This window comes from Oncorhynchus nerka, linkage group LG15 (assembly GCF_034236695.1).
Source record: "Oncorhynchus nerka isolate Pitt River linkage group LG15, Oner_Uvic_2.0, whole genome shotgun sequence".
Classification (NCBI taxonomy): domain Eukaryota; kingdom Metazoa; phylum Chordata; class Actinopteri; order Salmoniformes; family Salmonidae; genus Oncorhynchus; species Oncorhynchus nerka.
The window spans coordinates 10,666,685-10,684,339 of NC_088410.1; the positions used below are offsets into that span (position 1 = coordinate 10,666,685).

Here is a 17,655-nt window from a genome sequence, read left to right on the forward strand (position 1 = left end):
CCAGGACACTACTACTGTGGACCCTGACTACTGCTGTGGACCCTGACTACTACTGTGGGACCCCCTGACTACTACTGTGGACCCTGTGTGACCCTGACTACTACTGTGGACCCTGACTACTACTGTGGACCCTGACTGTGGACCCTGACTACTACTGTGGACCCTGACTGTGGACCCTGACTGTGGACCCTGACTACTGTGGACCCTGACTACTACTGTGGACCCTGACTACTGCTGTGGACCCTGACTACTACTGTGGACCCTGACTGTGGACCCTGACTACTACTGTGGACCCTGACTACTACTGTGGACCCTGACTACTACTGTGGACTGCCTGTGGACCCTGACTACTACTGTGGACCCTGACTACTACTGTGGACCCTGACTGACTGTGGACCCTGACTACTACTGTGGACCCTGTGGACCCTACTACTGTGGACCCTGACTACTACTGTGGACCCTGACTACTACTGTGGACCCTGACTACTACTGTGGACCCTGACTACTACTGTGGACCCTGACTACTACTGTGGACCCTGACTGTGGACCCTGACTGTGGACCCTGACTGTGGACCCTGACTACTACTGTGGACCCTGACTACTACTGTGGACCCTGACTGTGGACCCTGACTGTGGACCCTGACTACTACTGTGGACCCTGACTACTACTGTGGACCCTGACTACTACTGTGGACCCTGACTACTACTGTGGACCCTGACTACTACTGTGGACCCTGACTACTGCTGTGGACCCTGACTACTACTGTGGACCCTGACTACCCTGACTGTGGACCCTGACTACTACTGTGGACCCTGACTACTACTGTGGACCCTGACTGTGGACCCTGACTACTACTGTGGACCCTGACTGTGGACCCTGACTACTACTGTGGACCCTGACTACTACTGTGGACCCTGACTACTACTGTGGACCCTGACTACTACTGTGGACCCTGACTACTACTGTGGACCCTGACTACTACTGTGGACCCTGACTACTGTGGACCCTGACTGACCCTGACTACTACTGTGGACCCTGACTACTACTGTGGACCCTGACTACTACTGTGGACCCTGACTGTGGACCCTGACTACTACTGTGGACCCTGACTACTACTGTGGACCCTGACTACTACTGTGGACCCTGACTACTACTGTGGACCCTGACTACTACTGTGGACCCTGACTACTACTGTGGACCCTGACTACTACTGTGGACCCTGACCCTACTACCCTGACTGGACCCTGACTACTACTGTGGACCCTGACTGTGGACCCTGACTACTACTGTGGACCCTGACTACTACTGTGGACCCTGACTACTACTGTGGACCCTGACTACTACTGTGGACCCTGACTACTACTGTGGACCCTGACTACTACTGTGGACCCTGACTGTGGACCCTGACTGTGGACCCTGACTACTACTGTGGACCCTGACCCCTGACTACTACTGTGGACCCTGACTGTGGACCCTGACTACTGACTGTGGACCCTGACTGTGGACCCTACTGTGGACCCTGACTGACTGGACCCTGACTACTACTGTGGACCCTGACTGTGGACCCTGACTACTACTGTGGACCCTGACTGTACTGTGGACCCTGACTGTGGACCCTGACTACTGTGGACCCTGACTACTACTGTGGACCCTGAATACTGCTGTGGACCCTGACTACTACTGTGGACCCTGACTACTACTGTGGACCCTGACTACTACTGTGGACCCTGACTACTACTGTGGATCCTGACTACTGCTGTGGACCCTGACTACTACTGTGGACCCTGACTACTACTGTGGACCCTGACTGCTACTGTGGACCCTGACTACTACTGTGGACCCTGACTGTGGACCGTGACTACTACTGTGGACCCTGACTGTGGACCCTGACTACTGCTATGGACCCTGACTACTGCTGTGGACCCAGCCTACTGCTGTGGACCCTGACTACTACTGTGGACGCTGACTACTACTGTGGACCCTGACTACTACTGTGGACCCTGACTACTACTGTGGATCCTGACTACTACTGTGGACCCTGACTGTGGACCCTGACTGTGGACCCTGACTACTACTGTGGACCCTGACCGCTGCTCCGGCAGTGCCTCACCGAGCCTTTGCCAGCGACGTCCTCTCTCTCAGCATGCTCTGCCTGCTACCTCACATTCTGACTCCGCTGGCGGTGCAACTGATTTTCTGGTGGCTCTGCTCTGGTGGCTCTGCTCTGGTGGCTCTGCTCGGGTGGCCTGTCTGGTGGCCTGCTCTGGCCTCTTGGCCACATCCCAGCCATGAACTCCCACATCCCAGCCATGAACTCCCACATCCCAGCCATGAACTCCCACATCCCAGCCATGAACTCTCACATCCCAGCCATGAACTCCCACATCCCAGCCATGAACTCCCACATCCCAGCCATGAACTCCCACATCCCAGCCATGAACTCCCACATCCCAGCCATGAACTCCCACATCCCAGCCATGAACTCCCACATCCCAGCCATGAACTCCCACATCCCAGCCATGAACTCTCACATCCCAGCCATGAACTCTCACATCCCAGCCATGAACTCCCACATCCCAGTCATGAACTCCCACATCCCAGTCATGAACTCCCACATCCCAGCCATGAACTCCCACATCCCAGCCATGAGCTCCCACATCCCAGCCATGAACTCCCACATCCCAGCCAGCTCATCCAGTTACCTGCCACCTGCTCCTGCAGCGGTTCAGCCCCTGATCTTACCGGCTGAGAACCTCTCCTGGATCAGTCCTCAACTGCCCAGCCTCACCATCACCACAGCAGCCTGATTACCACGGCCTGACAGTCTGCCAGAGACTCCAAGACAAACTTTCAAGTCCACCCCCTGGATCCTTCATCTGCTGTCCTCTACTGTCCTCTACTTCATCTGCTGTCCTCTGCATCATCTGCTTCATCTGCTGTCCTCTACTGTCCTCTACTTCATCTGCTGTCCTCTACTGTCCTCTACTGTCCTCTACTGTCCTCTACTTCATCTGCATCATCTGCTGTCCTCTACTGTATCTGCTGTCCTCTACTGTCCTCTACTGTCCTCTACTGTCCTCTACTTCATCTGCTGTCCTCTGCTGTCCTCTGCTTCATCTGCTGTCCTCTGCATCATCTGCTGTCCTCTACTTCGTCTGCTGTCCTCTGCATCATCTACTGTCCTCTACTTCGTCTGCTGTCCTCTACTTCATCTGCTGTCCTCTACTTCATCTGCTGTCCTCTACTTCATCTGCTGTCCTCTACTTCATCTGCTGTCCTCTACTGTCCTCTACTTCATCTGCTGTCCTCTACTTCATCTGCTGTCCTCTACTTCATCTGCTGTCCTCTACTGTCCTCTACTTCATCTGCTGTACTCTACTTCATCTGCTGTCCTCTACTGTCCTCTACTTCATCTGCTGTCCTCTACTTCATCTGCTGTCCTCTACTTCATCTGCTGTCCTCTGCTTCATCTGGTCTATTCTCATTCCCCTCCTGAATTCCTCCTCTACTTCATCTGGTCTATTCTCATTCCCCTCCTGAATTCCTCCTCTACTTCATCTGGTCTATTCTCATTCCCCTCCTGAATCCTCATTCTCACATTTATTCAATTTCCTCAATAAATAATATTCTATATTTCAATGTCTGGTCATTTTAAACTGGTGAAATGAGGCCGGAAACAGTCTTGCTAGTAGCAGAAACTTAAAGGGGAGGTAGCATAAACTCGGCCATAGGTAACATATGAAGCAGGAAACCGTCTTGCTAGTAGCAGACATCTTAAAGGGGAGGTAGCATAAACTCGGCCATAGGTAACCTATGAAGCAGGAAACTGTGTTAGTAGTAGCATGTATCTTAAAGGGGAGGTAGCATAAACTCGGCCATAGGTAACATATAAAGCAGGAAACTGTGTTAGTAGTAGCATGTATCTTAAAGGGGAGGTAGCATAAACTCGGCCATAGGTAACATATGAAGCAGGAAACCGTCTTGCTAGTAGCAGACATCTTAAAGGGGAGGTAGCATAAACTCGGCCATAGGTAACATATGAAGCAGGAAACTGTGCTAGTTGTAGCATGTATCTTAAAGGGGAGGGTGCATCAACTCGGCCATAGGTAACATATAAGGCAGGAAACTGTGTTAGTAGTAGCAGACATCTTAAAGGGGAGGGTGCATCAACTCGGCCATAGGTAACATATAAAGCAGGAAACTGTGTTAGTAGTAGCAGACATCTTAAAGGGGAGGGTTTATCAACTCGGCCATAGGTAACATATAAAGCAGGAAACTGTGTTAGTAGTAGCAGACATCTTAAAGGGGAGGGAGCATAAACTCGGACATAGGTAACCTATAAAGCAGGAAACTGTGTTAGTAGTAGCATGTATCTTAAAGGGGAGGGTGCATCAACTCGGCCATAGGTAACCTATAAAGCAGGAAACTGTGTTAGTAGTAGCATGTATCTTAAAGGGGAGGGTGCATCAACTCGGCCATAGGTAACATATAAAGCAGGAAACTGTGTTAGTAGTAGCAGACATCTTAAAGGGGAGGGTGCATCAACTCGGCCATAGGTAACATATAAAGCAGGAAACTGTGTTAGTAGTAGCAGACATCTTAAAGGGGAGGGAGCATAAACTCGGACATAGGTAACCTATAAAGCAGGAAACTGTGTTAGTAGTAGCATGTATCTTAAAGGGGAGGGTGCATCTACTCGGCCATAGGTAACCTATAAAGCAGGAAACTGTGTTAGTAGTAGCATGTATCTTAAAGGGGAGGGTGCATCTACTCGGCCATAGGTAACACAAGGATTTGCATTAGTTTACGCATCAACATTTCAAATGCAAAGTTTCACCTCACTGTTCTATGTTTCAGACTTACAGGAAAATATTTCATGAATGTATTGTTGCAAATCAATTTGAAGGTTGGTAGCCAACAAGCCTGATGATGTTAGTCCTACCAGCCTGATGACGTTAGTCCTACCAGCCTGATGATGTTAGTCCTACCAGCCTGCTGACGTTAGTCCTACCAGCCTGATGATGTTAGTCCTACCAGCCTGATGACGTTAGTCCTACCAGCCTGATGACGTTAGTCCTACCAGCCTGATGACGTTAGTCCTACCAGCCTGCTGACGTTAGTCCTACCAGCCTGATGATGTTAGTCCTACCAGCCTGATGACGTTAGTCCTACCAGCCTGATGACGTTAGTCCTACCAGCCTGATGACGTTAGTCCTACCAGCCTGATGACGTTAGTCCTACCAGCCTGATGACGTTAGTCCTACCAGCCTGATGACGTTAGTCCTACCAGCCTGCTGACGTTAGTCCTACCAGCCTGATGACGTTAGTCCTACCAGCCTGATGACGTTAGTCCTACCAGCCTGATGACGTTAGTCCTACCAGCCTGCTGACGTTAGTCCTACCAGCCTGATGATGTTAGTCCTACCAGTCCTACCAGCCTGATGATGCTAGTTCTACCAGCCTGATGATGTTAGTCCTACCAGCCTGATGATGTTAGTCCTACCAGCCTGCTGACGTTAGTCCTACCAGCCTGCTGATGTTAGTCCTACCAGCCTGATGATGTTAGTCCTACCAGCCTGATGACTTTAGTCCTACCAGCCTGATGACGTTAGTCCTACCAGTCCTACCAGCCTGATGATGTTAGTCCTACCAGCCTGATGACGTTAGTCCTACCAGCCTGCTGACGTTAGTCCTACCAGCCTGCTGACGTTAGTCCTACCAGCCTGATGACGTTAGTCCTACCAGCCTGATGATGTTAGTCCTACCAGCCTGATGACGTTAGTCCTACCAGCCTGCTGATTTTTGGGTGTGTGTAGATGTGTATGTCTATAAGTGTGTGTGTGTATGTCTATAAGTGTGTGTGTGTGTGTGTGTGTGTGTGTGTGTGTGTGTGTGTGTGTGTGTGTGTGTGTGTGTGTGTGTGTGTGTGTGTGTGTGTCTGTGTACGCATACGTGTACGTGTGTGTTACCTGGGACATCTGGGGTCGGAGGTTAATCTCTCGGAGGTTGATGGCGTGGGGTAGTAAGTTGTTCAGCAGCTGACAGAGCAGGACTCCATCCCTCAGAGCCTGGGCTAACTCACACACCTGAGCACTGTCCCACGTTACCCTGTGACTCTCAGGGAGCACCCTGCACTCTATCAGCCACACGGCACAGTGACGCCACAGCTCCATCTCAACCGTAACACGACCACCTGGACACGACAGGAGCACAACATGACCGTAAGACAACCGTAAACACGGATCTACTCTTTACTCTGCTGCTACTCTCTGTTCATCATATCTGCATAGTCACTATAATTATACACTCATGTACATACTACCTCAATCAGTCTGACTAACCGGTGTCTGTATGTAGCCTCACTACTATTTACACTGCTGCTACTCTCTGTTCATCATATCTGCAGAGTCACTATAATTATACATTCATGTACTCACTACCTCAACTGGGCCGACCAACCAGTGCTCCGGCTCATTGGCTAACCGGACTATCTGCATTGTGTCCCACCACCCGCCCACCCCTCTTTTAGGCTGCTGCTACTCTCTGTTCATCATATATGCATAGTCACTTTAACCATATCTACATGTACATACTACCTCTATCAGAATGACTAACCGGTGTCTGTATGTAGCCTCTCTACTGTTATAGCCTCACTACTGTTATAGCCTCTCTACTGTATATAGCCTCTCTACTGTATATAGCCTCTCTACTGTATATAGCCTCACTACTGTATATAGCCTCTCTACTGTTATAGCCTCTCTACTGTATATAGCCTCTCTACTGTTATAGCCTCTCTACTGTTATAGCCTCTCTACTGTTATAGCCTCTCTACTGTTATAGCCTCTCTACTGTTATAGCCTCTCTACTGTTATAGCCTCTCTACTGTATATAGCCTCTCTACTGTATATAGCCTCACTACTGTATATAGCCTCTCTACTGTTATAGCCTCGCTACTGTTATAGCCTCTCTACTGTTATAGCCTCTCTACTGTTATAGCCTCTCTACTGTTATAGCCTCTACTACTATAGCCTTATGTATATAGCCTCTCTACTGTATATAGCCTCTACTATAGCCTTATAGCCTCTCTACTTTTATAGCCTCTACTATATGTTATATAGCCTCTCTACTGTATATAGCCTCTCTACTACTGTATATAGCCTCTACTGTTATAGCTGTTATAGCCTCTCTACTGTTATAGCCTCTACTGTTATAGCTGTTATAGCCTCTCTACTATATATAGCCTCGTTATAGCTACTGTATATAGCCTCTCTACTGTATATAGCCTCTACTGTATATAGCCTCTCTACTGTATATATAGCTACTGTTATAGCCTCGCTACTGTTATAGCCTGTTATAGCCTCGCTACTTATATTACAGGCTCTCTACTGTATATAGCCTCGCTACTGTTATAGCCTCTGTATATAGCCTCTACTGTATATAGCTACTGTATATAGCCTCGCTACTTTTACAGACTCTCTACTGTTATAGCCTCGCTACTGTTATAGCCTCTCTACTGTTATAGCTGTACTATAGCCTCTCTACTGTATATAGCCTCTCTACTGTATATAGCCTCTACTGTTATAGCCTCTGCCTACTGTATATAGCCTATAGCCTCTCTACTGTTATAGCCTCTCTACTGTTATAGCCTCTCTACTGTTATAGCCTCGCTACTGTTATAGCCTCTCTACTGTTATAGCCTCTCTACTGTATATATAGCCTCTCTACTGTATATAGCCTCGCTACTGTATATAGCCTCGTCTACTGTATATAGCCTCTCTACTGTATATAGCCTCTCTGTATATAGCCTCGCTCTGTATATAGCCTCTCTACTGTATATAGCCTCTCTACTGTATATAGCCTCTCTACTGTATATAGCCTCTCTACTGTATATAGCCTCTACTGTATAGCCTCGCCTCTCTACTGTTATAGCCTCGCTACTGTATATAGCTACTGTATATAGCCTGCTCTCTACTGTATATAGCCTCTCTGTATACTGTATATAGCCTCTCTACTGTATATAGCCTCTCTACTGTATATAGCCTCTCTACTGTATATAGCCTCGCTACTGTATATAGCCTCGCTACTGTTATAGCCTCTGCTACTGTTATAGCCTCTCTACTGTATATAGCCTCTGTATATAGCTACTACTGTATATAGCCTCGCTACTGTCTATAGCCTCTCTACTGTATATAGCCTCTCTACTGTATATAGCCTCGCTACTGTTATAGCCTCTGTTACTGTATATAGCCTCTACTGTATATAGCTCTCTGTATATAGCCTCTCTACTGTTATAGCCTCGCTACTGTTATAGCCTCTCTACTGCCTCTCTACTGTATATAGCCTCTCTACTGTATATAGCCTCTCTACTGTTATAGCCTCGCTACTGTTATAGCCTGTATATAGCCTGTATATAGCCTCTACTGTATATAGCCTCCCTACTGTATATAGCCTCGCTACTGTATATAGCCTCGCTACTGTTATAGCCTCTCTACTGTTATAGCCTCTCTACTGTATATAGCCTCGCTACTGTCTATAGCCTCTCTACTGTATATAGCCTCGCTACTGTATATAGCCTCGCTACTGTTATAGCCTCGCTACTGTTATAGCCTCTCTACTGTATATAGCCTCTCTACTGTATATAGCCTCGCTACTGTATATAGCCTCGCTACTGTTATAGCCTCGCTACATTTATAGCCTCTCTACTGTTATAGCCTCTCTACTGTATATAGACTCGCTACTTTTATAGCCTCTCTACTGTATATAGCCTCTCTACTGTATATAGCCTCTCTACTGTATATAGCCTCGCTACTTTTATAGCCTCTCTACTGTATATAGCCTCTCTACTGTATATAGCCTTGCTACTTTTATAGCCTCGCTACTTTTATAGCCTCGCTACATTTATAGCCTCTCTACTGTATATAGCCTCTCTACTGTATATAGCCTTGCTACTTTTATAGCCTCGCTACTTTTATAGCCTCGCTACATTTATAGCATCTCTACTGTATATAGCCTCTCTACTGTATATAGCCTCTCTACTGTATATAGCCTCTCTACTGTATATAGCCTCCCTACTGTTATAGCCTCCCTACTGTTATAGCCTCGCTACTGTTATAGCCTATAGCCTCTACTGTTATAGCCTAGCCTCGCTACTGTTCTACTGTATAGCCTCTCTACTGTTATAGCCTCTCTACTGTATATAGCCTCTCTGTATATAGCTGTATATAGCCTCTCTACTGTATATAGCCTCTACTGTATATAGCCTCGCTACTGTTATAGCCTCTCTACTGTTATAGCCTCTCTACTGTATATAGCCTCTCTACTGTTATAGCCTAGCCTCTCTACTGTATATAGCCTCTCTACTGTTATAGCCTCTCTACTGTTATAGCCTCTACTGTATATAGCTCGTTATAGCCTACTTTTATAGCCTCTACTGTTATAGCCTCTCTACTGTTATAGCCTCTCTACTGTATATAGCCTCTACTGTATATAGCTGTATATAGCCTCACTACTGTTATAGCCTCTACTACTATATATAGCCTCTCTACTGTTATAGCCTCTCTACTGTTATAGCCTTTATAGCCTCTCTACTTTTATAGCCTCTCTACTGTTATAGCCTCTCTACTGTATATAGCCTCTCTACTGTATATAGCCTCTCTACTGTATATAGCCTCTCTACTGTATATAGCCTCGCTACTTTTATAGCCTCTCTACTGTATATAGCCTCTCTACTGTATATAGATAGCCTCTCTACTGTATATAGCCTCTCTACTGTATATAGCCTTGCTACTTTTATAGCCTCGCTACTTTTATAGCCTCGCTACATTTATAGCCTCTCTACTGTTATAGCCTCTCTACTGTATATAGCCTCGCTACTTTTATAGCCTCTCTACTGTTATAGCCTCTCTACTGTATATAGCCTCGCTACTTTTATAGCCTCTCTACTGTATATAGCCTCTCTACTGTATATAGCCTCTCTACTGTATATAGCCTCTCTACTGTATATAGCCTTGCTACTTTTATAGCCTCGCTACTTTTATAGCCTCGCTACTGTATATAGCCTGTCTTTTTACTGTTGTTTTATTTCTTTACCTACCTATTGTTCACCTAATACCTTTTTGGCACTATTGGTTAGAGCCTGTAAGTAAGTATTTCACTGTAATGTCTCTTCACCTGTTGTATTCAGTATTTCACTGTAAGGTCTACTACACCTGTTGTATTCAGCATTTCACTGTAATGTCTATTCACCTGTTGTATTCAGCATTTCACTGTAAGGTCTCTACACCTGTTGTATTCAGCATTTCACTGTAAGGTCTACTACACCTGTTGTATTCAGCATTTCACTGTAAGGTCTACTACACCTGTTGTATTCAGCATTTCACTGTAAGGTCTACTACACCTGTTGTATTCAGCATTTCACTGTAAGGTCTACTGAACCTGTTGTATTCAGCATTTCACTGTAAGGTCTACTACACCTGTTGTATTCAGTATTTCACTGTAAGGTCTACTACACCTGTTGTATTCAACATTTCACTCTCAACACCTATTGTATTCAGTATTTCACTGTAAGGTCTACTACGCCTGTTGTATTCAACATTTCACTCTCAACACCTATTGTATTCAGCATTTCACTCTAAGGTGAAATGTTATATTCGGCGCACGTGACAAATAAACTTTGATTTGATTTGAACCACACAGTGACGCCACAGCTCCATCTCAACCGTAACACGATCACATTGGACACTATGAGCCCCAGCTCCATCTCAACCGTAACACGACCCCAATGGACACTATGAATCCCAGCTCCATCTCAACCGTAACACGACCACATTGGACACTATGAGCCCCAGCTCCATCTCAACCGTAACACGACCCCAATGGACACTATGAGCCCCAGCTCCATCTCAACCGTAACACGACCACATTGGATACTATGAGCCCCAGCTCCATCTCAACCGTAACACGACCCCATTGGACACTATGAGCCCCAGCTCCATCTCAACCGTAACACGACCACATTGGACACTATGAGCCCCAGCTCCATCTCAACCGTAACACGACCACATTGGACACTATCAGCCACACTAACGCCACAGCGCCATCTCAACCGTAACACAACCACATTGGACACTAATGCCACAGCGCCATCTCAACCGTAACACGACCACCTGGACACAACAGGAACATGACCACACTAGACCTGTTTCTAGACCTGTTGTTATATATAATTGGCTTCCTGACCTGTTTCTAGAACTGATTCTAGATCTGCTTGGCTTCCCTGACCTGTTTCTAGATCTGTTTCTAGACCTGTTTCTAGATCTGTTTCTAGACCTGTTTCTAGACCTGCTTCTAGACCTGTTTCTAGACCTGTTTCTAGACCTGCTTGGCTTCCCTGAACTGTTTCTAGACCTGTTTCTAGACCTGTTTCTAGATCTCCTTGGCTTCCCTGAACTGTTTCTAGACCTGTTTCTAGACCTGTTTCTAGATCTGCTTGGCTTCCCTGAACTGTTTCTAGACCTGTTTCTAGATCTGCTTGGCTTCCCTGAACTGTTTCTAGACCTGTTTCTAGACCTGTTTCTAGACCTGTTTCTAGATCTGTTTCTAGACCTGTTTCTAGACCTGCTTGCCTGTGAAAGCTCCATCTCAACCGTAACACGACCCCCAATGGACACTATGAGCCCCAGCTCCATCTCAACCGTAACACGACCTCAATGGACACTATGAGCCCCAGCTCCATCTCAACCGTAACACGACCACATTGGACACTATGAGCCACAGCTCCATCTCAACCGTAACACGACCCCAATGGACACTATGAGCCCCAGCTCCATCTCAACCGTAACACGACCACATTGGACACTATGAGCCCCAGCTCCATCTCAACCGTAACACGACCCCAATGGACACTATGAGCCCCAGCTCCATCTCAACCGTAACACGACCCCAATGGACACTATGAGCCCCAGCTCCATCTCAACCGTAACACGACCACATTGGACACTATGAGCCACAGCTCCATCTCAACCGTAACACGACCCCAATGGACACTATGAGCCCCAGCTCCATCTCAACCGTAACACGACCACATTGGACACTATGAGCCCCAGCTCCATCTCAACCGTAACACGACCCCATTGGACACTATGAGCCCCAGCTCCATCTCAACCGTAACACGACCACATTGGATACTATGAGCCCCAGCTCCATCTCAACCGTAACACGACCACATTGGACACTATGAGCCCCAGCTCCATCTCAACCGTAACACGACCACATTGGACACTAACGCCTCAGCTCCATCTCAACCGTAACACGACCACATTGGACACTATGAGCCCCAGCTCCATCTCAACCGTAACACGACCACATTGGACACTATGAGCCCCAGCTCCATCTTAACCGTAACACGACCCCATTGGACACTAACGCCCCAGCTCCATCTCAACCGTAACACGACCACATTGGACACTATGAGCCCCAGCTCCATCTCAACCGTAACACGACCACATTGGACACTATGAGCCCCAGCTCCATCTCAACCGTAATCTTAACGACCACATTGGACACTAAGCCCCAGCTCCATCTCAACCGTAACACGACCACATTGGACACTATGAGCCCCAGCTCCATCTCAACCGTAACACGACCACATTGGACACTATGAGCCCCAGCTCCATCTCAACCGTAACATGACCACATTGGACACTATGAGCCCCAGCTCCATCTCAACCGTAACACGACCCCAATGGACACTAACGCCCCAGCTCCATCTCAACCGTAACACGACCACATTGGACACTATGAGCCCCAGCTCCATCTCAACCGTAACACGACCACATTGGACACTATGAGCCCCAGCTCCATCTCAACCGTAACACGACCACATTGGACACTATCAGCCACAGCGCCATCTCAACCGTAACACGACCACCTGGACACTAACGCCACAGCGCCATCTCAACCGTAACACGACCACCTGGACACTAACGCCACAGCGCCATCTCAACCGTAACACGACCACATTGGACACTAATGTCACAGCGCCATCTCAACCGTAACACGACCACCTGGACACTATGAGCCCCAGCTCCATCTCAACCGTAACACGACCCCCTGGACACAACAGGAACATGACCACACTAGACCTGTTTCTAGACCTGTTGTTATATATAATTGGCTTCCCTGACCTGTTTCTAGAACTGATTCTAGATCTGCTTGGCTTCCCTGACCTGTTTCTAGACCTGTTTCTAGATCTGTTTCTAGACCTGTTTCTAGACCTGCTTCTAGACCTGTTTCTAGACCTGTTTCTAGACCTGCTTGGCTTCCCTGAACTGTTTCTAGACCTGTTTCTAGACCTGTTTCTAGATCTCCTTGGCTTCCCTGAACTGTTTCTAGACCTGTTTCTAGACCTGTTTCTAGATCTGCTTGGCTTCCCTGAACTGTTTCTAGACCTGTTTCTAGATCTGCTTGGCTTCCCTGAACTGTTTCTAGACCTGTTTCTAGACCTGTTTCTAGACCTGTTTCTAGATCTGTTTCTAGACCTGTTTCTAGACCTGCTTGCCTGTGAAAGCTCCATCTCAACCGTAACACGACCCCCAATGGACACTATGAGCCCCAGCTCCATCTCAACCGTAACACGACCTCAATGGACACTATGAGCCCCAGCTCCATCTCAACCGTAACACGACCACATTGGACACTATGAGCCACAGCTCCATCTCAACCGTAAGCACGACCCATTGGACACTAATGGACACTGGATGAGCCCCAGCTCCATCTCAACCGTAACACGACCCCAATGGACACTATGAGCCCCAGCTCCATCTCAACCGTAACACGACCACATTGGACACTATGAGCCACAGCTCCATCTCAACCGTAACACGACCCCAATGGACACTATGAGCCCCAGCTCCATCTCAACCGTAACACGACCACATTGGACACTATGAGCCCCAGCTCCATCTCAACCGTAACACGACCCCATTGGACACTATGAGCCCCAGCTCCATCTCAACCGTAACACGACCACATTGGATACTATGAGCCCCAGCTCCATCTCAACCGTAACACGACCACATTGGACACTATGAGCCCCAGCTCCATCTCAACCGTAACACGACCACATTGGACACTATCAGCCACACTAACGCCACAGCGCCATCTCAACCGTAACACGACCACCTGGACACTAACGCCACAGCGCCATCTCAACCGTAACACGACCACATTGGACACTATGAGCCCCAGCTCCATCTTAAGCGTAACACGACCCCATTGGACACTAACGCCCCAGCTCCATCTCAACCGTAACACGACCACATTGGACACTATGAGCCCCAGCTCCATCTCAACCGTAACACGACCACATTGGACACTATGAGCCCCAGCTCCATCTCAACCGTAACACGACCCCATTGGACACTAACGCCCCAGCTCCATCTCAACCGTAACACGACCACATTGGACACTATGAGCCCCAGCTCCATCTCAACCGTAACACGACCACATTGGACACTATCAGCCACACTAACGCCACAGCGCCATCTCAACCGTAACACGACCACCTGGACACTAACGCCACAGCGCCATCTCAACCGTAACACGACCACCTGGACACTAACGCCACAGCGCCATCTCAACCGTAACACGACCACATTGGACACTAATGCCACAGCGCCATCTCAACCGTAACACGACCACCTGGACACTAACGCCACAGCGCCATCTCAACCGTAACACGACCCCCTGGACACAACAGGAACATGACCACACTAGACCTGTTTCTAGACCTGTTGTTATATATAATTGGCTTCCCTGACCTGTTTCTAGAACTGATTCTAGATCTGCTTGGCTTCCCTGACCTGTTTCTAGATCTGTTTCTAGACCTGTTTCTAGACCTGTTTCTAGATCTGTTTCTAGACCTGTTTCTAGACCTGCTTCTAGACCTGTTTCTAGACCTGTTTCTAGACCTGCTTGGCTTCCCTGAACTGTTTCTAGACCTGTTTCTAGACCTGTTTCTAGATCTGTTTCTAGACCTGTTTCTAGACCTGCTTGCCTGTGAAAGCGCGTCCTCAGACCGTTAGTAACCCATGTGTGTATATATAGGGAACTAACTACAGACTGATGACACGGCTCCAAACATTCCACCAACTTTACGCAACACAAAAACCCTTTTTCTTCTCTCTGCGTTGTTGGGAACGGAAGGGCCAATCAACCGTCAGTAAGCATTTCCCTGTTAGTCTACACCTGTTAGTTTACCAAGCATGTGAGGAATACAGTTAGATTCTGACTTATCTAACAGATGTATTTACCAAGCATGTGAGGAATACAGTTAGATTCTGACTTATCTAACAGATGTATTTACCAAGCATGTGAGGAATACAGTTAGATTCTGACTTATCTAACAACAACAGATGCATTTCTTGCCTTCTTGTTCTCCTCTTCTTCAGGTCTGTCGTTCTGTTCTACTCCTCTTCTTCAGGTCTGTCGTTCTGTTCTACTCCTCTTCTTCAGGTCTGTCGTTCTGTTCTACTCCTCTTCTTCAGGTCTGTCGTTCTGTTCTACTCCTCTTCTTCAGGTCTGTCGTTCTGTTCTACTCCTCTTCTTCAGGTCTGTTGTTCTGTTCTACTCCTCTTCTTCAGGTCTGTCGTTCTGTTCTACTCCTCTTCTTCAGGTCTGTCGTTCTGTTCTACTCCTCTTCTTCAGGTCTGTCGTTCTGTTCTACTCCTCTTCTTCAGGTCTGTTGTTCTGTTCTACTCCTCTTCTTCAGGTCTGTCGTTCTGTTCTACTCCTCTTCTTCAGGTCTGTCGTTCTGTTCTACTCCTCTTCTTCAGGTCTGTCGTTCTGTTCTACTCCTCTTCTTCAGGTCTGTCGTTCTGTTCTTACTCCTCTTCTTCAGGTCTGTCGTTCTGTTCTACTCCTCTTCTTCAGGTCTGTCGTTCTGTTCTTACTCCTCTTCTTCAGGTCTGTCGTTCTGTTCTACTCCCCTTCTTCAGGTCTGTCGTTCTGTTCTACTTGCCCCTTGTTGATTTGTCTCCGTCTTGTTGTCTCCGTCTTGTTGTCTCCGTCTTGTTGTCTCCAACTTGTTGTCTCCGTCTCGTCTCCGTCTTGTTGTCTCCGTCTTGTTGTCTCCGTCTTGTTGTCTCCGTCTTGTTGTCTCCGTCTCGTCTCCGTCTTGTTGTCTCCGTCTTGTTGTCTCCGTCTTGTTGTCTCCGTCTTGTTGTCTCCGTCTTGTTGTCTCCGTCTTGTCTCCGTCTTGTTGTCTCCGTCTGTGTTCACCTCTCCTGTCGTCTTGTCATTGTCTCTCGTCGTTAGTTTGTCCGTTCTCTCCCCCTGCGGTCGTTGTAGCGAGGTGGGTGTTGCGTTCTGCAGAGCTGCAGATGGAGGAGGACTCTTTTAACTGTACCACTTCCCCTTTCCTCTGTTACTTACACACACACACACACACACACACACACACACACACACACACACACACACACACACACAGAGACACGCGCAGACACACACACACAGAGAGAGACACACATACAGAGAGACACACACAGGCGCAGTAAACTCAGTATGTGAACGTGTGAGATCACAAACCCAACCACAACATTATCTACAAAGCACACATTCAGAGAGGCGCTGCAGTGTGACAGAAACAGGGTGAAAATAATCTCACTGTTGAAGTTTGCAACCAGAAAATGAACATGGTTCTAGAACACCAGTGAGAGTAGAATCCATTCCAATACTTCATATACTGATGAACTTATCTGAAATTCTACTTATCCTAACTAGTAGTTCATGTACTGATTAACTCATCTGAAATTCTACTTATCCTAACTAGTAGTTCATGTACTGATTAACACATCAGAACCCTACTTATCCTAACTAGTAGTTCATGTACTGATTAACACATCAGAACTCTACTTATCCTAACTAGTAGTTCATGTACTGATTAACACATCAGAACCCTACTTATCCTAACAAGTAGTTCATGTACTGATTAACTCACCTGAAACTCTACTTATCCTAACTAGTAGTTCATGTACTGATTAACACATCAGAACCCTACTTATCCTAACTAGTAGTTAATGTACTGATTAACTCACCTGAAACTCTACTTATCCTAACTAGTAGTTCATGTACTGATTAACACATCAGAACCTACTTATCCTAACTAGTAGTTCATGTACTGATTAACTCATCTGAAACTCTAATTATCCTAACTAGTAGTTAATGTGTTAACTAATTAACTAATCAGAACACTACTTATCCTAACTAGCAGTTCATGTACTGATTAACTAATCAGAAACTCTACTTATCCTAACTAGTAGTTCATGTACTGATTAACACATCAGAACTCTACTTATCCTAACTAATAGTTCACGTACTGATTAACTCATCAGAACTCTACTTATCCTAACTAGTAGTTCATGTACTAATTGATTAACTCATCAGAACTCTACTTATCCTAACTACTAGTTAATGTGTTAACTAATTAACTCATCAGAAACTCTCGACTCTGAAAGTGACTGAGTTGGTTTTGCAACAAGTGACAACCGAAGGCACTAAATAGTATTTCCTTGATTCCTCATGTCCTCCCTTCCTGTCTCCTTCTCAAAGCACATTGGTGCAGAAGCTCTGAGGTTCCTCCCCTTGGATCTCCT

The 17,655-nt window shown here is 47.0% G+C and overlaps 2 protein-coding genes across 2 annotated transcripts in view; one reads left to right on the top strand and one right to left on the bottom strand.

Moving 5' to 3' along the window:
- The window catches only part of LOC115127438 (proto-oncogene vav-like), an 83,841-nt gene extending 68,339 nt beyond the window's left edge, over positions 1 to 15,502 (bottom strand). The window contains exons 1-2 of the mRNA XM_065002189.1: positions 15,428 to 15,502; positions 5,971 to 6,194 (exon numbers count right to left, since the gene is read on the bottom strand). Of these exons, the coding sequence (XP_064858261.1) occupies positions 5,971 to 6,174 (204 nt within the window). The 5' untranslated portion in view covers positions 6,175 to 6,194; positions 15,428 to 15,502. The remainder of the gene's footprint in view (positions 1 to 5,970; positions 6,195 to 15,427) is intronic.
- Positions 13,075 to 16,400, top strand: LOC135560325 (uncharacterized). Its single transcript, XM_065002190.1, has 4 exons — positions 13,075 to 13,561; positions 14,909 to 15,079; positions 15,415 to 15,866; positions 15,900 to 16,400. The coding sequence occupies exons 1-4, from the start codon at positions 13,075 to 13,077 to the stop codon at positions 16,398 to 16,400; spliced, it is 1,611 nt and encodes a 536-aa protein (XP_064858262.1).
- The last annotated feature ends 1,255 nt before the right edge of the window (positions 16,401 to 17,655 follow it).